We start from the raw sequence: 16655 nt of genomic DNA, 5'->3' as shown, positions 1-16655 counted from the left end.
GGTTTCGGGAGGAATCAAGCAGAAACTTAGAATTAGCAGTTCTTAACAGAGTTAGAATGAGACTCCTTTGCTCATAGTTACCATGATCAAGACTCCGCATTTTCTTAGTTCTTTCTGAAAAGTGACCCATGACCAAGCGTTGAGTGTGTGCATAAAGAAAGCCATGCTGACCCACGTAAAAGCTATGTTGACATGCCGGGCCAAGACATTGGTCACAAGCCCTCATGTACGGAGTAGGCATTGTACCACGCAAAGCATTTCGTTCAAGATTTAGTCATCAACAAAACTGAAGGCAAGGTTCTCATAGCAGCCCTTCAAAGAGCGTTCCATCTACACCTGTTGAGTCAGGCCTGAATCAGCACCGCCCACCCCAGGTCCTAGCGTCACGGATCCCCCGCAAACTCCATGTCCGTTTACTCAATTGCCGACATCAACCGAAAGTGACGAAGACACCTACCATCTTTTCTAAATCCAACAAATCTCTTTAGACAAATCGCGTCTAGAGAAAGGAGATAATGGTGACAGACGGAATCACTCCATGTCAGAAGCTACAGCGAAAATGAGTCGACAACGAGAGGTCCTTCGCGCATCATCACGCGAGGCGAAGAAGTCGGCCTCTAGGCGAGGAGTTGGAAGCTGTGAGTATCGTAACAAGATCCTTAGTGATGTAGGAGCAATCTTTAACCCAACCTGTAGCCAGTGAAGATGGCCAGGCACAACCGGAACGCCCGCGTCCGCACACCTGCAACTACTGCCAGAAGACGTTCATCAGGACTGAACATCTAATACGTCATGTTGCGTCACGTACGGAGCACCAAAGATCTATGCTACTCTCTATTATCAGATTTTCGAGCTGATAATCAAAATTAGATGAGAACCGGAAGCCCTTCAAGTGTCACCCCTGTGGTGCCAGTTTCGGAAGGACAGATGTCCTCCGTCGACATCAAAAGAAATGTCCCGGAAAACCTGCGCAAAACCCATCGCCACGATCAGAACATGAAGAGAACCGCAATGTAGTAGACTGTGAAATTCAGAACACGACAGAGAATGAACCTCGTGAAGCCTTGGATGATATCTTGATGTAAGTCAGAAGTCACATCTGCCTATTGGTTATCACAAGCGCTTATTCAAGATTCTCTAGGACGGAAACAGATCGTCGGACAGATGATCAAAGTAATGAGCGAATGATGGATTATGTCGTCGAGAACACTGACAGCCTTCAAAGCCACGCAGGCGTGCTTGGCGCCCTGAACTTGACGGCCTCTCAGTCCAGTGGATCTAGCGGTGATTGCATGGTAGTTCACCAATCAGGGGACGAAGCAACTCCTGAATCTGGATTAAGCACACCTCAGTCGAGTGCAGATCAGGATCCCACGACAAGCAAGGCTCCTCAGCTTCTTAAAACTAATACCATAGCCACCGATCATGTCGAAGCTCGAACTCAATCCGACCAAGCAGCTGCCCCTGAGAGCACAGAGCCCACAATTGCGAAGAAAACCCGTAACTCGGGGACAGAACATACCAATCTCGATGATTTCCTGATGTTCGGGGACTCATTCGTACCTGGACTCAATCCGGGAGATATCGATCTAGGAAGCATCACAGACTTACTATTTGACTTCAACCCCAGCGACATGATGCTTCCCGTACCCCTTCCTAAAGACACATGCATTCTATCAGATTCAAGCCGGCATGCGGCCCCAGACTCCTCATTCTGCAACGCTCCTGAGAATCTACCTCATTACCAGAACTTCCGCTATACACCTCAAATTATTAGATGTTCCGATGACGACGTCAGTGCAGTCGGCAATGCTTTCGCCAAGACAAATGTCATTACAGCCACCTCAGACTCAGTTTATCTTAGTCGCAGCCAAATTTGACGGTGGATCAACGCATACTTTGACTACTTTGACATACATACGCCCATAGTGCACCGGCCGACATTCGTGCTTTCAACTACGCCAGCCTCTCTGCTTCTTAGTATGCTAGCCATTGGTGGCTGTATTGTTTCAGCGCGTGGTCCCGCCTCGAAGGCCTACGAAGCTTCCTGCCATCTCCTAGCTCAGGTGTGTAACTTCGGTCGATCTTTCTTCGTTGATCCTTACATCTTCCATCCTTATTCCCGTCACTCAACCTGACACTACTATCAGTACGAGCAGGATCTCTTGCAAAGCTCTTTCTCCGAGCTATGGCCCATACAGACCGCCCTTTTATGCATTCAATTTGGGGCATTTTCAGACAACCCCAGATATGCGCGGCAGGCGCAGCGGCAATTTTCTCTTGTAACAGATGTGAGTCAAGTATATGATTTTGTACCGGCTCTAATTCCTACGTAAAGCCGCAAATACTAATCTCCCGAAGCTACTTCGCGCAGTGGAAGTTCAAGTGCGTGGAACTCAACCAGTCCAAGACTCCGACTGGATAGACTGGATCTTTATAGAAACTTTGAGCAGGTCAGTAAATCTTTTACTCTCCACTAGGCAAGGCTCTATCTGACATCTTCAATCAGATTGGCTAGCTGGACCTGCATTCTGAATGCAGCCATATCGCTCCTCGACCCAGAATCGACCTGCATCGCTGCGCCTCAAGTCACAGCGGAAATGATCGTGCCATCTAACGACAATCTCTGGCGAGCACCTTCGGGTGAAGAATGGGCCCGAAACAAAGAGTGGCAAGCGTATAGGCCCGTCAATCTAGTCGAAACTTCGAGACGAGTGTTCATCGGCGAGTTTCCCACGGTCACCATAAGTTCTTTTGGCCTCCTCACGTTGATCGGGGCTCTCGTAGCAAACATCTGCGCCAGAGAGCGCTACTCTCCCGAAATGGCTCCCATTCTTGATCGGGAATACTGCACTCAGATGGAGCGAAGCCTTCAAGGGTGGGAGAATCTCTGGCGCAGTCACCCGTATGCTGAACATGTCACCAATAGACAAAATGATCCCTTGATGGCTGACTGTCTAGATCTGCTGAGCTCTGCTTATCATCATCTTTACATGGGCCAGGAGCTTCAGATCTTGAAGAGAATTGCGAAGGAGCCCAGATGTCACTTGCAACCCCCCTCTCTTCCAACTAACACGAAATTTCTGGTTGTTATCAAGTACGCTACCACTGCTTGGTTGGCGAATACCAAGATAGCTCATGTGCAGCGCAAAGCGGCACTGGAGTTTGGTGGTCTTGGCCCAATGGCAGCTTATGAGACTGGTAAGCATTCATTTCCTGGGTAAATATCACTTGTGGGCAGTCTTAGTAACCTTTTCTTAGCGCTGATTATCTTGTGGTGGCTGAGTCTTCGGCAAAATCTTATATCGCCGAATCCTGGCTACGCCCCGGTGGACGAGAAGGAGGGCTTGGGAAATATCAATCAGATACTCAAAGACATCGTACAGGAACTAGATGAACAAGGCATTCCGGGCGATGGAGACCGGTCGGATATGGCTTCCCGAGCCTTGTTTCACTATCAGGTAATGTTGGAGCAATGGGTGTGGCCATGTGAGTTCTTGTTTCCCCTGATTCTTGCTTATCTGTTTGCTAAGCCACGCTGGACGCGTAGACACGAACTCCATGTCCCAAACCCTGCAAGCTTTTGCATCTCGATTGTGCCTGGGGGAGGCCTGAAGTCCGACTTACTGCGGCTCAAACGGAGAACTTTTGGCAATTGGAACTTTACCCATTCGAGAGAATATGACGTGGGGTGGCTGTATGTTGCACCGATGGGGGAAAGAATGCAGTGCACCCTAGGTATCACGCAGGTTCAACGGCTTCTCAAACAAAAGTTCCCAACGTTTCCCACCAACGCCGATAGTACCCTTGCTGAAACATAATGGGTGGTCCACAAAATACTGGAAGTGGTCCTCCGGCAGCGTTGACGGATCGAAAAACGGAGACAATAAACAAATCAGCATCTTTGCCCATCTCTACATCCACCTGAAATGGTTGGTCAGCGAATTAACCTTGATGTAGATCAACGGGATAGCAATGACTTCAGCTTTTCAGGGTGCGATGCAGTTCGTGATATTACCCCAGTTGCTTATTTCCACGGAGACAGTCTTCATTGTGGTGTTGAGCAGGCTGAGTTGAGATCACGATGGTTTAGTTGTTGGATGACGGATGATACTATGTCCCTCAGCTTGTCATGGGAGGATAATCGGATCATTTACATCTTGCTCTACATCATTGAGTGGGCTATGCTTCTGGTCTTCTAGATACAGAATCGGGCTTCTGCCTACCTGTACTCCTGTAGTATGCGATGAATACGTGTAGCCTTGCTTCATCTATCTAAAGGTACATATATATGTGATCATCATCTTCGGTGCTTGACTCAACTAATGCATCTGATGTTGAATCATCACCACGCAAACTCTCTCGCTTTCACATCACTCTACGAGCGTTTACCTCTTAACTTTGTGTTCAGAACATCTTCAACACACCGACTAATCATGGCTTACCCTGAGAATGTTGGCATCAAGGCCATGGAGATCTACATCCCTGGACAGGTTCGCATCTCTTTACCTTCAATTTTTCTGCCTGCTGATACTGATGCAAACCCGTTCAGTGCTTGGACCAGTCTCTTTTCGAACAGCACCAAGGCGTTTCGGCAGGAAAATATACCGTTGGCTTGGGTCTCAAGTATATGAACTTTTGCAACGACCGTGAGGGTAAGTCAACTCCTGTGGGGGCCCCTTAAATATAGTCTGGCCGCTGATCAACAATCCAGATGCGTCTTCCATGGCCCTCACAGCCGTATCCTCACTCCTGCGAAAGCACAACATCGATCCCAACTCAATCGGCCGCCTTGAAGTCGGTACCGAGTCGTTGGTCGACAAAGCCAAGTCTGTCAAGACCGTGCTGACCCAGCTCTTCGAGCCTGCCGGGAACACCAGCCTAGAAGGCATCGACACTGTTAACGCATGCTACGGCGGCACAAGCGCCTTGTTCAACGCTGTCAACTGGGTTGAATCCCGCTCTTGGGACGGCCGCAACGCTATCGTGGTGGCATCGGATATTGCCCTGTATAAGGAAGCCGCGTCTCGGCCTACGGGCGGCGCCGGCTGTGTCGCCATGCTCATGGGCCCTAACGCTCTGCTTGTAATGGAACCGGCGCTCAAGGGGACTTTCATGACCCATGCCTATGACTTCTACAAGCCGGATCTCAAGGCTGAATATCCCTTGGTAAATGGACATGAATCGCTTCGCTGCTACATGTCGGCGCTGGATGGTTGTTACGAACGTATTCGTGAGAAGGTGGAAGCGGCTAGCCACCGTGGTCACGGACAGGGTTCCAACAACCTTCTGGAGACGTTTGATTACATGGCATTTCACACACCTAACTGCAAGATTGTGAGCAAGTCGTATGGAAGACTTATGTACAACGACTACCGACTGTCTAGCGACAAGAGCCGGTGGGAGACCTTGCCGGAAGAGCTCCGGGGGCTCAGCCATGAGGATTCTCTGAAGAGCAAGGAGCTCGAGAAGATCTTCGTCAATCTTTCTAAGGAGTCGTTCAAAGCGAGGGTCGAGCCGTGTATTGCCGCCCCTACCTTGTGCGGCAACATGTACACTGCAAGTTTGTACTGCTCTCTTATCAGCTTGATCAGCAACATCGATCTGAGAGACAGTGTTGGGAAGACTATCGGCATGTTCAGTGTAAGTCTTGTTCTTGTAATATTCATGTGCGAATTTTCCGCTGACAAGAGACGTCGAAATCAGTATGGCAGCGGTATCGCCAGCACTCTGTATGCGCTCAAGATCACCGGAGATCTCGGCGAGATGGTCCAGAAGATTGACTTCATGAAACGTCTCGAGCAACGTGAGATTTGTACGCCTGAGCAGTATGAAGAGGTGAGAATTACTCTGATCTAATTGTTTTACGAGCCATCACTCACCATAGATTCGCAGGCCTGCTCTCTCAGATTGAAAGCATATGGCGCCAAGGATTATGAGCCTGCTGGAAGTATCGAAACCATGGCTCCTGGGACGTACTACTTGCAGAATGTCGATGATGTATACCGCCGGTTTTACGCTGTGAAGTCATAAAGTCCCATAGACGAGGTCTTCGGCACCTAGGAGCGTTCTGGACATGACCAGACAGTACTTCGACGTGGAAGGATTCAGCACAGAACATCGGTCATCGATGCAGGTAGATAGCACAGACTTCCAACCATTTTATGCAGCCTTGTTCTCTACCTTTTCTTCCTCGCCCGCTGTGACATCCTCGTCGCCTTTCTTCCAACGATATTCCTTCTCGATGCCTAACTCCCTCTGCGCCGTGTCACAGAGCTTCGCGTTCCCACAGCCGCATACGGCCGGTTCCCTGATCCACCGATACGTGATACTCCACCGATCTCCCCTCTTTCGCACCGTTCCATCGGGCAACGTATCCGTCTTCCGCTTCCTGATGCCGTGCTTCCAGTGCAGTCTCGAGTCTCCCGACATCTGCAACATGCTCCTCGGCGTAAGGTCTACTTCCACCATTTTTCCTTCCTCGCCCTTATCCGGAGGTAGCGCGAACTGCATCATGACCGGAGATCCCAGTGATAACGCATACAACTGATCGTATGCGGAATGCGTGTCGACATGAGGTGGAATACCGGCGCTAGGTGGGTAGTGTTGCAGGCAAACTTGATCCGGTGGTCTGCCCTCGCGTGTGGGAAGTAGTGGCTCCAACCAGTCTGGAAAAGGATTGAAGGGAATATTGGGGTCCACGCCGAATGTTTTGTAGTCGAAGGTGTAGCCGTAATGTAGGGAAAGTCGACCGGAGCGATCTGGCCATGAAAGCTCGTTGCGAAAGATGTGTATTAACTTTTCCTCATGCTCGGCTGTTACGAAGTCGTCTTGCCAGAAGATGCCCGAGGGCTGAATCGGTAGTTCGTTCATTGCATAAGTTGCAATATCATGAAGAGGTTTTCATCGGACCAGTGGCGATATGAATAAGTTGATGGATCCTGCTCTTTGAGATGAGGTTGAATCCAAATTTGACTCAGCGGCAAAAGTCGTTCAGTGTGGCACCACCACAGAACCAAAGTGGGGCACGTGCGGGAAGACCAAGTGCGCCGGCTAAGGTACTTACCAAACTTGAGTCTCAAAAATTACACTCATATCATTTAGGACAATCTGGAGAAGAGTTTGGAAAGTGAGCTTGGCGTGCAATGGAGACTCGTTCTCAATAAGATGCTACTCATGAAAACCGCCAATGACACCGTCATGGGAGGTGGCAATAATCTGCATCGCTTGTCACAACATCATAACATGTAAGGCAGGCCTCTACGATCACAGCCGCTCCAGCTACCGTCGCTAAGAACTTCGACCTATGAATGTTGATGGCTTGGCAAGAACCCCGTTTTCGATGGGCTGAGGACTACATGTGACTGCGACTGCTACTGAATCGGAAGGGTGGGGTTGTTTTCTTTGGTGTTGCGGGCGGCGGGGTAGAGAGAATGGAATGTAAAGCACTCAATAAGCATGCCGTATGTCGTGTAAACGTCAACATGAGAACCATGGGCTTGAGAGCCATACTGTTGTGGGATGCTTCCTCCAGCTTGTCTTCACATCACATGTGAGGGACTCCCAGATGATTACTCAGGTGATGAAAACAGTGAATAGATCGGGTCGTACAAGCATTAACAGGGTCCGATATCCCATGTCGCGGATGAAACAATTCTGAAGCTTGATCCCCAGCTGTGCCTCGCTAGACACGGCAAGCACACTGCTAATCAAACTTGAGACGACTGACGGGATGAACGATACACAAACACAGAGCACAGATGGGGGGGACCAAGGCAAGCTTAAGTAGGTTTTAAGGATGAGTTTTTATGTCGCATTAAGCAGCAGACACTAGGTATATGTGTGGGTAGGTAGGGGGACTAGATTTATGTAACCGTTCCGTTAAACAAGGCGTCCCTTTAAACCAACCGTCTTGTTCGTTAACGCTTTTTCCCATATCCCGAGAAATCTGCACAAATGTCCAAAGCAGAAAAAACTGGTGGTGGGCACGAGGGGCAATGGCAAATAGGCCGCACCATCCAAAAATATGTGCCCCGAAAGAAAAGAGGTATCCCATGCGCCGTCAAGAAGCTCTGAAGATTAAGGAAAACATCCATTACTGGGCTTCGTCATCGTGGCGAGGTTTTTTTGCGTGAGTTTGTGTGAGATGACCCCCTTTCCCCGACGAAAAACTCACCCCAGGCAGGGAAGAAGACTGAACCAGGCGAAAAAAGATTGAATCTTTCTTACGCCGAGAACTTGTCGCCGAGGGTGACGTCCAGGTGGCCCTTGTAGTAGCCCTTGCAGCCGACGCCATCAGCAGCCTCCATGCCGGGCATGTAGGCAGCATCGTTGGTGCCGTCAGACTTGACCCAGGAGCAGGTCTTGCCGTTGGCGGCGACCTTCATGCCGTAGTAAGGCAGACTCTGGGAGCCGGCAACGAGGACGGAGGCATCGGCACCGGAGTTGCCACCGTTGGGGGTGGAACCCCAGTCGAACTCGAGCCAGGTACCGGCGAACTGACCGATAAAGGTCTTGGGGACCTCGGTACCGGAGCCGCAGGCGCAGGAGCCCTGGGAGTCGGCGTCGAAGGCGACGTTCTTGGACTGACCCTCCTTGACGGTGAAGGTGATAGCGGCGAACCAGCAGCCGTCGATCAAACCCTTGGGGCCGATCTTGTTGAAGCACGAGCAAGTGTAGTCGGCATCGCTCGCGGTGAAGGTGGTGGTGTAGTTATATAGGGAGACGCTGGCGTCGTTGATGATCTGCATGTTGCAGCCCCAGTCGTCCTCGTTACCGGTGTTGCCAGAGTAGGCGATCTCGGCGATGGTGGCGCGCTTGCTCTTGGAGCCGCTGCAGAAGGGGGTGAAAACACCGCCGGAGGAAGCAGCAGAGGTAGCGGCGGGGGCGGCGGAGGAGGTGGAAGAGGGAGTCGTGGAGGGGAGGATGTTCTTGATGAAGGTCAGGTCGCGCTCCTCGTTGGCGTCAGCGGTGCGGCGCTCGTGGAACTTCTGGTGGTTGTGGAGAGAAGGGTGAGCAGACACGCCGGTGAGGGCGGCCGCGAGGACGACGGCAGAAGTGAAGTGCATCTTGAACTATCGGAGATCGTGGAGAGATTCGTTAAACTCGTTGGTGGTTAAGAATGCTAAAAGTTCTTGTTTATTTGCTAGACCCGTCCGGAAAAGAGTGACAGCGGGTTATCAAGATAACTCGCGGATTTGGACGATGGTTTGAAGAGAGAGTGGTGGTGTCAAAAAACCAGGAGACCGGGTTGTGCCAGAAAAGGGAGGGAGATGAGAGCCATTTTGAAGGGATGGAAATAATCTCATTCGAAGCGCCCTTCTGCGCTGCATGTTAGCAAGAGACATAGTCGAACTGGGGGAAATTGGTGTGGTGACAGGGGCATCGTCACCACGACGTCGCGTTCTGCTCTATCATCCACCATCAACAGCCCATCACAACCCGTCAACAACCCTGCTTAGCCAGGAACAGACCCCCAAACGGGTAAAGGCCCAGAAGTGATGACCGAGAGGGCTAGGCGATGTGGAGGGGGCGCGTCGTTGGTTCCAGGGCCAGACAGGCCGGGCCAGGAACAATCTCTGTTTCTCTCGCTGCTTGCCAACTTGGTTCTGCCAACTCAGGCACAGGCCACAGCTGGCACCCACACACTCCTCTCTTGACGTGTGGGAGCCAGGAACCAGTAGGGAGACATGGGTGAGTCGGATGGTGGAGGGAAATGGATCATGGATGGATCATGGTGCACCGCCGGCGCCAGGGCAGGATTGGACGGTGATGCGGGAAAAGGGGGTGGGGAAGGTAATTTCACCACACGCCAATTCCAAAAGGGCCACGGCCAGCCAAAGCTTGGTCCCAGGTTCGAGTCCAAGCAAATCCCTCCTCAAGGTCGCAGTAACATTCCATCCACAAGCCAACCAGAAGCCAAGCATCACTAGACCGTTACACGGCGGACCTGCCAATGGGTGATTATTGACTGGGAAGATGAGAAACTAAAGCTTGGGTTTGTTTGGTTTGATGGATCGTCATCAAAAAGTATTTCCATCTCATCTTGGGTTGATGCGGATATTTAGCGCCAACAAGCCACATCACACACACATTAGGATGAAAACATCCCGTTGCTGTTGGACAACGCACCAGTGTCTTTCTCGAGTGAAAGTTGCTCCTCTTCCGTACGCCCCATGGATCCCACGCCAACAAATGCCGGCAGGAAGAACGCGCCGGCCAGGCACACCCGCACGTTAGGTTTCTGGCTGCGTGAGAGAGGGGACAAGGCTTGCCGCAATGCCAGGAACTGTGAACTTAGCTCCAGCTCCTGGGCCTGGAACCTGGACCTCGACCTGGAACCGGAACACGAAATCTTGGACTTGGACGGAGGACCACAAATATGGCACCCACAAAGTGCCACCACACACTCCCAACTTTGCACGACGGGACACTCAAGAGAAGCACAAGCTATGACGGGAAGATCGACGCCGCCCGTCCACATGTCCACAACCGACCTGCAGAATCACACAAAGTTTTGCCTTGCCAACCTGCAGTACTGCGCTGCCCGCTGGGCCGGATTCAGGTTTCTCGAACCCTTCCAGACTTGATAAGAAGTCTGCCAGACTTGATAAGAAGTCTGGAACGGTACAAACTCCAAGTCTTGCTTTTGCTTTTCTCAATCTCTCTCCATGACTCCGACCAAAGCAGAGACTTCCCCCGGTGGAGATCCGGTGGAGGCGCACGAGTGCATAAAGTTAAATCTCTCACCCAAATGCTCGTGAACAGGCGAGTCGACGCCCCCGAACTTCAAAGACAGTCGTCACTGCTTGCCTTCCATGACGTTGCATATCCAAGCCCTATGGTCGCAATACCCCTTCATCGACATCCTATTCGTCCTTCAACCTGCTGTCAGCATGCAAAGTTCGGCAACCGAAAACCCCTCAGTTGTCTTCTAGTCTAGTCTCCCAGTCTCTCGGAAGAGGGTCGACGTCTTGATAACCGGGAGCATCGAAATGCAGCATGAACGCATTCAATCATCAATATCATCCGGTGGAGACAACCTGACAGGACCTGTCAAGTGAGGGATTGGAGATTGCCCGTGCTGTTCAGAAAGAGCAACACCAGGATAACAGGCAAGTATACTGAGTCCTGGCGGTATGTTTCCATGCCTTAGACCAATGGAGCATCATCCCATCTCTCCTTTCCCTTCGCCTCCCTTCGGTTACCATATTGCCCTTCCAATGTTCATAGGATGTTTCCTCGGCAGTGCAGTACAGCTCATTAGAGACTTCGTACTCACAGCGTCCCATGTTCCGATCCCAGTGCCGCTGCCGCACAACGGCCCGTACGCCGCCGGGGGGGTTGAAAGTGTGAGTGCCAGGAACCGATGGGGTCTGGATCTTCCCAGCTAAACCCAGCGGAAGCCCGTTCAAGCCGCTCAGCATAACGGATACGGCGACCCGGTCCACCAAGTGGGAACACAATCACCATTTTGCCTGGTTGCTGTCCAAAATCCCTCCCCCCTTCCTCCCGTGCTCCCCTTCCCTCACGGACTGATTCCAAGGAAGAGCCTTTTCTGCGCAGTGCGAATTTGCGATTCCCTCTGTCCCGTTTCTCCACTGGGGCAGTGCTGGCAGCGAAGACCAGTGGGCAAGTGGCAATCCTGAACGCGTCATAGGCCTCGTCAGGACTGAGTGCAGACGGAGCGAGCTACCGCCAGTCCAGCGAAGGCCTGCAGGCCGGCTGCTTCTGCTACTGCAGGACCAGCTGTTCATCAGGGCACTGAGAGCACATAGACACGGGCGGGAGGGCGCTCGTGAAGACGGTGTGTCTGGGAGGGCCCTGGGGATCGATGCTTATTGCTGTTTACCGTGGAAGACAGTAGCAAAGTTCGGACGATTCGATCTTCCTCCTGATAGCTTGGCTTGCGGCTGTGTAGAGTCCGGACGGCGCCAGAGAAGGGGAGCCGCACCCGGACCAAATGCGCCCATGTGGCATTACCCGGACCTGGATTATTTGCCTCTAAGAATAGTCTTCCCTTTTTATTGTTTCGCTTTGGTGCTTGGCCCGGGTGGTTGCCCAGGGAGGCAGGTGGAATGTGCCTGCAACAATTGTTCCTGAAGATCATCCCTCTTTGGGACAATTTTGGGCATGCCTTCGAGGACTTGAGTGAGATTCGATCTGACTTGTCGACTGATCTGCCAGATCAACAAGAGAGCATTCAACATTGTCTTCCCCTGGGAAAGGGGGCGAGGCGGCGCCCAATGCACTTGACGTGCACACGAAGCTTTTGTCACCACACCACGCTCTCAAGCACAGGACAACGCTTTAATGAATCGCGAATTGGCAGTCGATGCCGCCATGGCACCACCCATGTGCCTCGAATCAACACAGCGCTGCTCTCACGAGAGCAGCCATCTACCCTGACCTGAGATGGTCATATGCACCGGGACTCCGGGCGCGCACACAATCTTCCCGCCCTTTCGCATTGTCTCGTATTAGCCACCACCGCCACAACGCCGCTCTTGCGTAGGGCTTTTTTTTTTTCTCGCCAGAGCCGCTTCGCGCCTCCTTAGGGCCCTGCCCCGGCAGCCTGAGCATCACACCACGAGTCGTTTACGACTCAATAGCCCTGATGGTCTAGCGGTATGATTCTCCCTTAGGGTACATCTTCGGATTCGCCTATTTGGGAGAGGTCCCAGGTTCGAATCCTGGTTAGGGCCTATTCTTTTGCATTTTTGCCCTTTTCTAGTTGATGGTTCCTTTGCTCAAGACTGGGGGGGGCTGCTGGCTACTGGCTGCTATGGGAGAGCTCACAAGCGTGATAGACGTGTCAGTGCTGAGAAAATGTGATGTGGACGAAGTGAGTAAGCTTTTGTCGCTACTCCTCGCCGCTTAGTATCAATGTATCATGGACCGTGGCGTAGAGGTAAATAGAACGACAGTTGTCATGTATATGTCTCCTGCGAAATGGAGTGGGCATCTAGGTGTTGACAGTTCTTCCTGATCTATAAAATTGTCGCAGCGCCACACGTTTACTGCCTTACGATACCGCTTTCCACAAGCCGATTATCCGTCTTGTACGGTATATAGATATGACCCTCATACGGATCTCCCACTTAGAGGAATCAAGCCACTTTCTACTATACATGTCTTCCACTTGCTACCTCGCTTTGTGATAAAAATCAATATGTGATTATCATTTCGGATTAAATCTCAACATAAAGGACATACCTTGGACTGAACGCCGTTTTAGACTTGGCTGAGGAAAATTGGGCAACGTTCAAGTGCAAAAGAAAACGCCTATATACAAATTTCTTTGCAACGAAAGAAACTGTGAGATGCACCATCAAGGTTAGTGTAAAGATGAGGTGAGTCAACACACAAGGTTTATGATGAAGAGCTTTCTTTGGTTGACCCAAGATCCGCAGAGAGCCAGCCGCGGTCCACACTCGACTTTTAGAAGCAGTCGGAGATACCTCTCCGGATAGACTCTTTAATTAACATAAATGTCAGAACAACAGATGCTTTGTTTTTCCTTCCGTACACATAAAATCAAAAGATCAAACACCACAACTTCATACGCAACCGGCTGAAAACAACATACCGTATCAATCCACGGACCATAAGTCACCACCAACTGGCAATAACACACTTACACCATCCAACATGAAGTTCTTCGCAACAGCCGCCCTCATCCTAGCCCTCTCCGTCACCAGCGCCTTGGGACAGCTGGATATCCCTAAAGGCGAACCCTACTGCACGGGCGACTACTTGAGAATCATGAGACTCAACCGCAAATGGATCATCCACGCCATGGTCCCCAACACCGACGATATCCCTAGAATCTGCGGCGGTCTCTGGGATAATCTCAAGTCGTTTCCGGCATGCTCCACGCTCGGGATCGTCGCCTGCGAGCACAGGTGGGAGGGCATGTTGACCTGGCGTTTTGGGACGATGGGGTGGTGCAACCACGGCATGATCGAGTCCGTGTGGTGGGAAGCTACCAAAAACAACTTCGGCCCACTCAAGTGTAAGAGCAAGGTCAGGCAATGAACCTGGAGAAAGGTATCTCATTTCACGCGAATGGGATATGTTCTATGTCGTCTGCGAATCTATGGATACAACTCGTGGAGAATCGTTGAATATTCATGTTGAAGAACTGTAAGTAGTGATCGCGGTATAGAGATGAAACCCTGCTGAACGTAAAACACCTTAGAGGCCATATGCACACCTCCATTCCTCTCAGTAGTCGACCAACCCAACACCAATCTCATAAAACCTACGTCCGGTTAACGATAAGTGCGGATAGGGGAACTTCAGTCTCGAGAAATGGCAGGGTTATAGGAGGCAAGAGGCCGACCAGTCTGAACTAGGCTGGATTTGTTCAATGGTCAGGATCAGATTCAGCTTCGTAAGCGTACACTGGTTCCAGACCAAGTTGGTATTCGAGGGGCCTGAGAGTGCGATATCCACAAGGAACAGTTTATTGAAACATGCAGTTGTTGTTGTTGTTGTTCTATTTAACGCCATGGCGGCAAGGGCGCAGCCGCCCTTGCGGCAGACCTCCCGAAGGGTATGTGGCGTGAAGGGTCGCAGGCTCTAGCTATATACTATATAGTACACGCCGTATCCTGACGTCCTCCAAATCTTGCTCGTGAGCTACTATGTGTTCTATCCATCCCTAGTTCCCACTGGTGCCCTAGTTCCGTTATAACCATCTGGTTTCTTAATAGAGGTAGTTTGTCGTTTGGAGGATAGGTTATGACCTATCTCCTAGTACCGCGGGCAGATCTTCTGGAAGAAGTCTGTCACGCAGAGGAAGGCCTGGAAGCCTTCAGAGTCAGTGATTAGCCCCTTGAAGTAGCGATCGAGGGACCCTATAGGTCCTACGGGCTCCTGGCGGCTGTAGGGGTAGAGGGTGGGCCACTGTTGCCTCCTCAGTAGGGTCTTTCGGCAGTAGACTAGATGGTCTGCCTCCTTAACCCATCCACAGGAGCAGGTGAGTAGTGCTTCTGTGTGGTTAAAGCGTTGGTGATATTGTTCAAAGTCCCCGTGGCCTGACCGTGCCGCGAGGAGGTGATGAAGGGCAGCCCTAGGGAGGCCAAGTTCAGGAGGGCAAGCAAGGGTAGCCTTGAGCCCTAGTTGGGTATAGTGGGGAGTTGCCTCTTGTTTCCACCATCGTCTATATTGGCGTCTTGGCCGCTCTTTAGCAAGCCACTTGATACCTGATAGAGTAGCTAGTTGGCCCCTAAGGACTGGTAGAGTTGTTCCCTCCTTAGCTAGGCTGTCTGCTTCTTCGTTTCCTTTAATACCTTGGTGCTCAGGAGACCAATGGGTTTGTATATCGTGTATCCTAGCTACCTCCTGGATCTCAAGGAAGGCCGCTTGTGAGGAGTCTGGGACCTTACCGCGAATCCCCTGAATAACGCTGGTATTGTCGATGCAGATGTGTATAGGCTGGCCTTGGGAGGTCTGAAGGGCCCGTCGGAGCCCAGCCCTCGCCCCCTCCGCCTCACCATCAAACACTTCTGCTAAGCCGAGACGGCCGCAGCCCTGGGCTATACGTTTATTGTTGCGGTAGATAACAAAGCCGAACCCTGTAGCCCCGTCAGGAGCTTTGGAGCCGTCTGAGTATACGACTGTATGCTGACCTGGCACAGTCTTGAGCCAGGCCTGGAAGATCCTAGCTGCTACTTCCTTCGTCTGTGTAACTATAGGGTCATAGGACCCTGGGAGGTATTGCGGCTGTAGGAGCGCTGGCCTTGGACACTTAGGTAACAGGCCAGCTGTTCTTTGAAGCCTGGTCTGTTGCCGCCCTGACTGCAGCAGCCTTGGGACCAAGGGATGCTGTTGGTCAACCTTCTGCAGGCGTATAGCGAAGCGTAGTCGCGCTGCTTCGAGGGCTACCTCTGCTGTGGGAAGGCCAGCGTCTCGGATGAGGCTACTGGTCGGTGTGGTTCTCCAGACAGGCAGGATAGCCCTTGCTGCTGCTGTAATAACTTTGCTAAGTCTACGGGCCAGGCCCTTCTGTCCTGTACCAACTGTAGGTATCTGTAAAGCAGTGCTACTGCTAGTATTGGTGCCGCTGTTTAGAGCTGGTTTGGTTAGGCCCGCATACCAGGTCTCAACTCCATACAAGGCTGTTGGAAGGACACAGGCAATAACCGCTTGTCGTACTGCGGCTGCTGGGAGTCCCCCTTTGGTACTTGTTAGGTGCCGTAGGAACTGGGCTACCTTCTTTGCCGCTGCCACCTTAGTTTCGACATGGTGACGGAAGGTGAGTCTCTTGTCGAACCAGACTCCTAGCCATCGTACAGGCTTAGTTGAGGCCTTGATAGTTAGGCCCGTCGCCTGTATATCTGGTAGGTCTTTTGTCTGGTTATATTTCCTGCTGAAGTGGACTGCCTCACACTTAGCTGGGTCAAAAGCAACCTTGTTATCAGTGCCCCAGTTAAGGATATGAGTGATCTTTTGGCCTAGGGCTATAGCATTTCCTTCTAGCGACGGGCTAGTAGCTACTAAGCCTATATCATCCGCATAGCCAAACCGTAGCTCTTGATCGTCGGCTAGGATATCCGCTAAATATAGTAAAAAGAGAATAGGGGATAGTGGGGAGCCTTATGGTAGCCCACAGGATAGAGGGAAATCCTCTGTAGTTGTATCCTCTAGCC

The 16655-nt window shown here is 51.4% G+C and overlaps 7 protein-coding genes and 1 non-coding gene across 8 annotated transcripts; 5 read left to right on the top strand and 3 right to left on the bottom strand.

The window, feature by feature from the left end:
* Window positions 1-2395: 2395 nt before the first annotated feature.
* Window positions 2396-3899, top strand: BDP81DRAFT_443615 (uncharacterized protein). The gene is made up of 4 exons (XM_060591744.1): window positions 2396-2453; window positions 2510-3201; window positions 3262-3489; window positions 3551-3899. Exons 2-4 carry the CDS (start codon window positions 2601-2603, stop codon window positions 3613-3615), a joined length of 894 nt encoding a protein of 297 aa, XP_060437451.1. The 5' UTR covers window positions 2396-2453; window positions 2510-2600; the 3' UTR covers window positions 3616-3899.
* A 537-nt stretch (window positions 3900-4436) lies between these two features.
* BDP81DRAFT_336742 (hydroxymethylglutaryl-CoA synthase) lies at window positions 4437-6033 on the top strand (the record flags this gene model as incomplete). Its single annotated transcript, XM_060585947.1, has 5 exons — window positions 4437-4493; window positions 4553-4655; window positions 4715-5643; window positions 5707-5838; window positions 5896-6033. 5 exons carry the CDS (start codon window positions 4437-4439, stop codon window positions 6031-6033), a joined length of 1359 nt encoding a protein of 452 aa, XP_060437450.1.
* A 129-nt stretch (window positions 6034-6162) lies between these two features.
* Window positions 6163-6873, bottom strand: BDP81DRAFT_336733 (2OG-Fe(II) oxygenase; the record flags this gene model as incomplete). Its single annotated transcript, XM_060585945.1, has 1 exon — window positions 6163-6873. One exon carries the CDS (start codon window positions 6871-6873, stop codon window positions 6163-6165), a length of 711 nt encoding a protein of 236 aa, XP_060437449.1.
* An 885-nt stretch (window positions 6874-7758) lies between these two features.
* BDP81DRAFT_187188 (uncharacterized protein) lies at window positions 7759-8140 on the bottom strand. The gene has a single exon (XM_060582370.1). The coding sequence runs from the start codon at window positions 8054-8056 to the stop codon at window positions 7817-7819; it is 240 nt and encodes a 79-aa protein (XP_060437448.1). The 5' UTR covers window positions 8057-8140; the 3' UTR covers window positions 7759-7816.
* On the bottom strand, window positions 7787-9376 carry BDP81DRAFT_443613 (uncharacterized protein). Its single transcript, XM_060591743.1, has one exon. The coding sequence runs from the start codon at window positions 9066-9068 to the stop codon at window positions 8226-8228; it is 843 nt and encodes a 280-aa protein (XP_060437447.1). The 5' UTR covers window positions 9069-9376; the 3' UTR covers window positions 7787-8225.
* Window positions 9377-10047: 671 nt separating this feature from the next.
* On the top strand, window positions 10048-10898 carry BDP81DRAFT_513222 (uncharacterized protein; the record flags this gene model as incomplete). Its single annotated transcript, XM_060595815.1, has 1 exon — window positions 10048-10898. A coding segment is annotated over exon 1 (517 nt), but the record flags the coding sequence as incomplete, so codon positions are not given.
* A 1712-nt stretch (window positions 10899-12610) lies between these two features.
* Window positions 12611-12704, top strand: BDP81DRAFT_t389. Its single transcript has one exon. It is a non-coding gene; the product is annotated as a tRNA-Pro (tRNA).
* Window positions 12705-13497: 793 nt separating this feature from the next.
* BDP81DRAFT_387919 (uncharacterized protein) lies at window positions 13498-14481 on the top strand. Its single transcript, XM_060587046.1, has 2 exons — window positions 13498-14145; window positions 14201-14481. The coding sequence occupies exon 1, from the start codon at window positions 13651-13653 to the stop codon at window positions 14035-14037; it is 387 nt and encodes a 128-aa protein (XP_060437445.1). The 5' UTR covers window positions 13498-13650; the 3' UTR covers window positions 14038-14145; window positions 14201-14481.
* The last annotated feature ends 2174 nt before the right edge of the window (window positions 14482-16655 follow it).

The sequence above is a fragment of the Colletotrichum phormii genome, assembly GCF_030913505.1.
Source record: "Colletotrichum phormii strain CBS 102054 chromosome Unknown BDP81scaffold_51, whole genome shotgun sequence".
Classification (NCBI taxonomy): domain Eukaryota; kingdom Fungi; phylum Ascomycota; class Sordariomycetes; order Glomerellales; family Glomerellaceae; genus Colletotrichum; species Colletotrichum phormii.
Note: the sequence above shows the minus strand (reverse complement) of the source record. Positions and strands in the feature narration are given on the sequence as shown.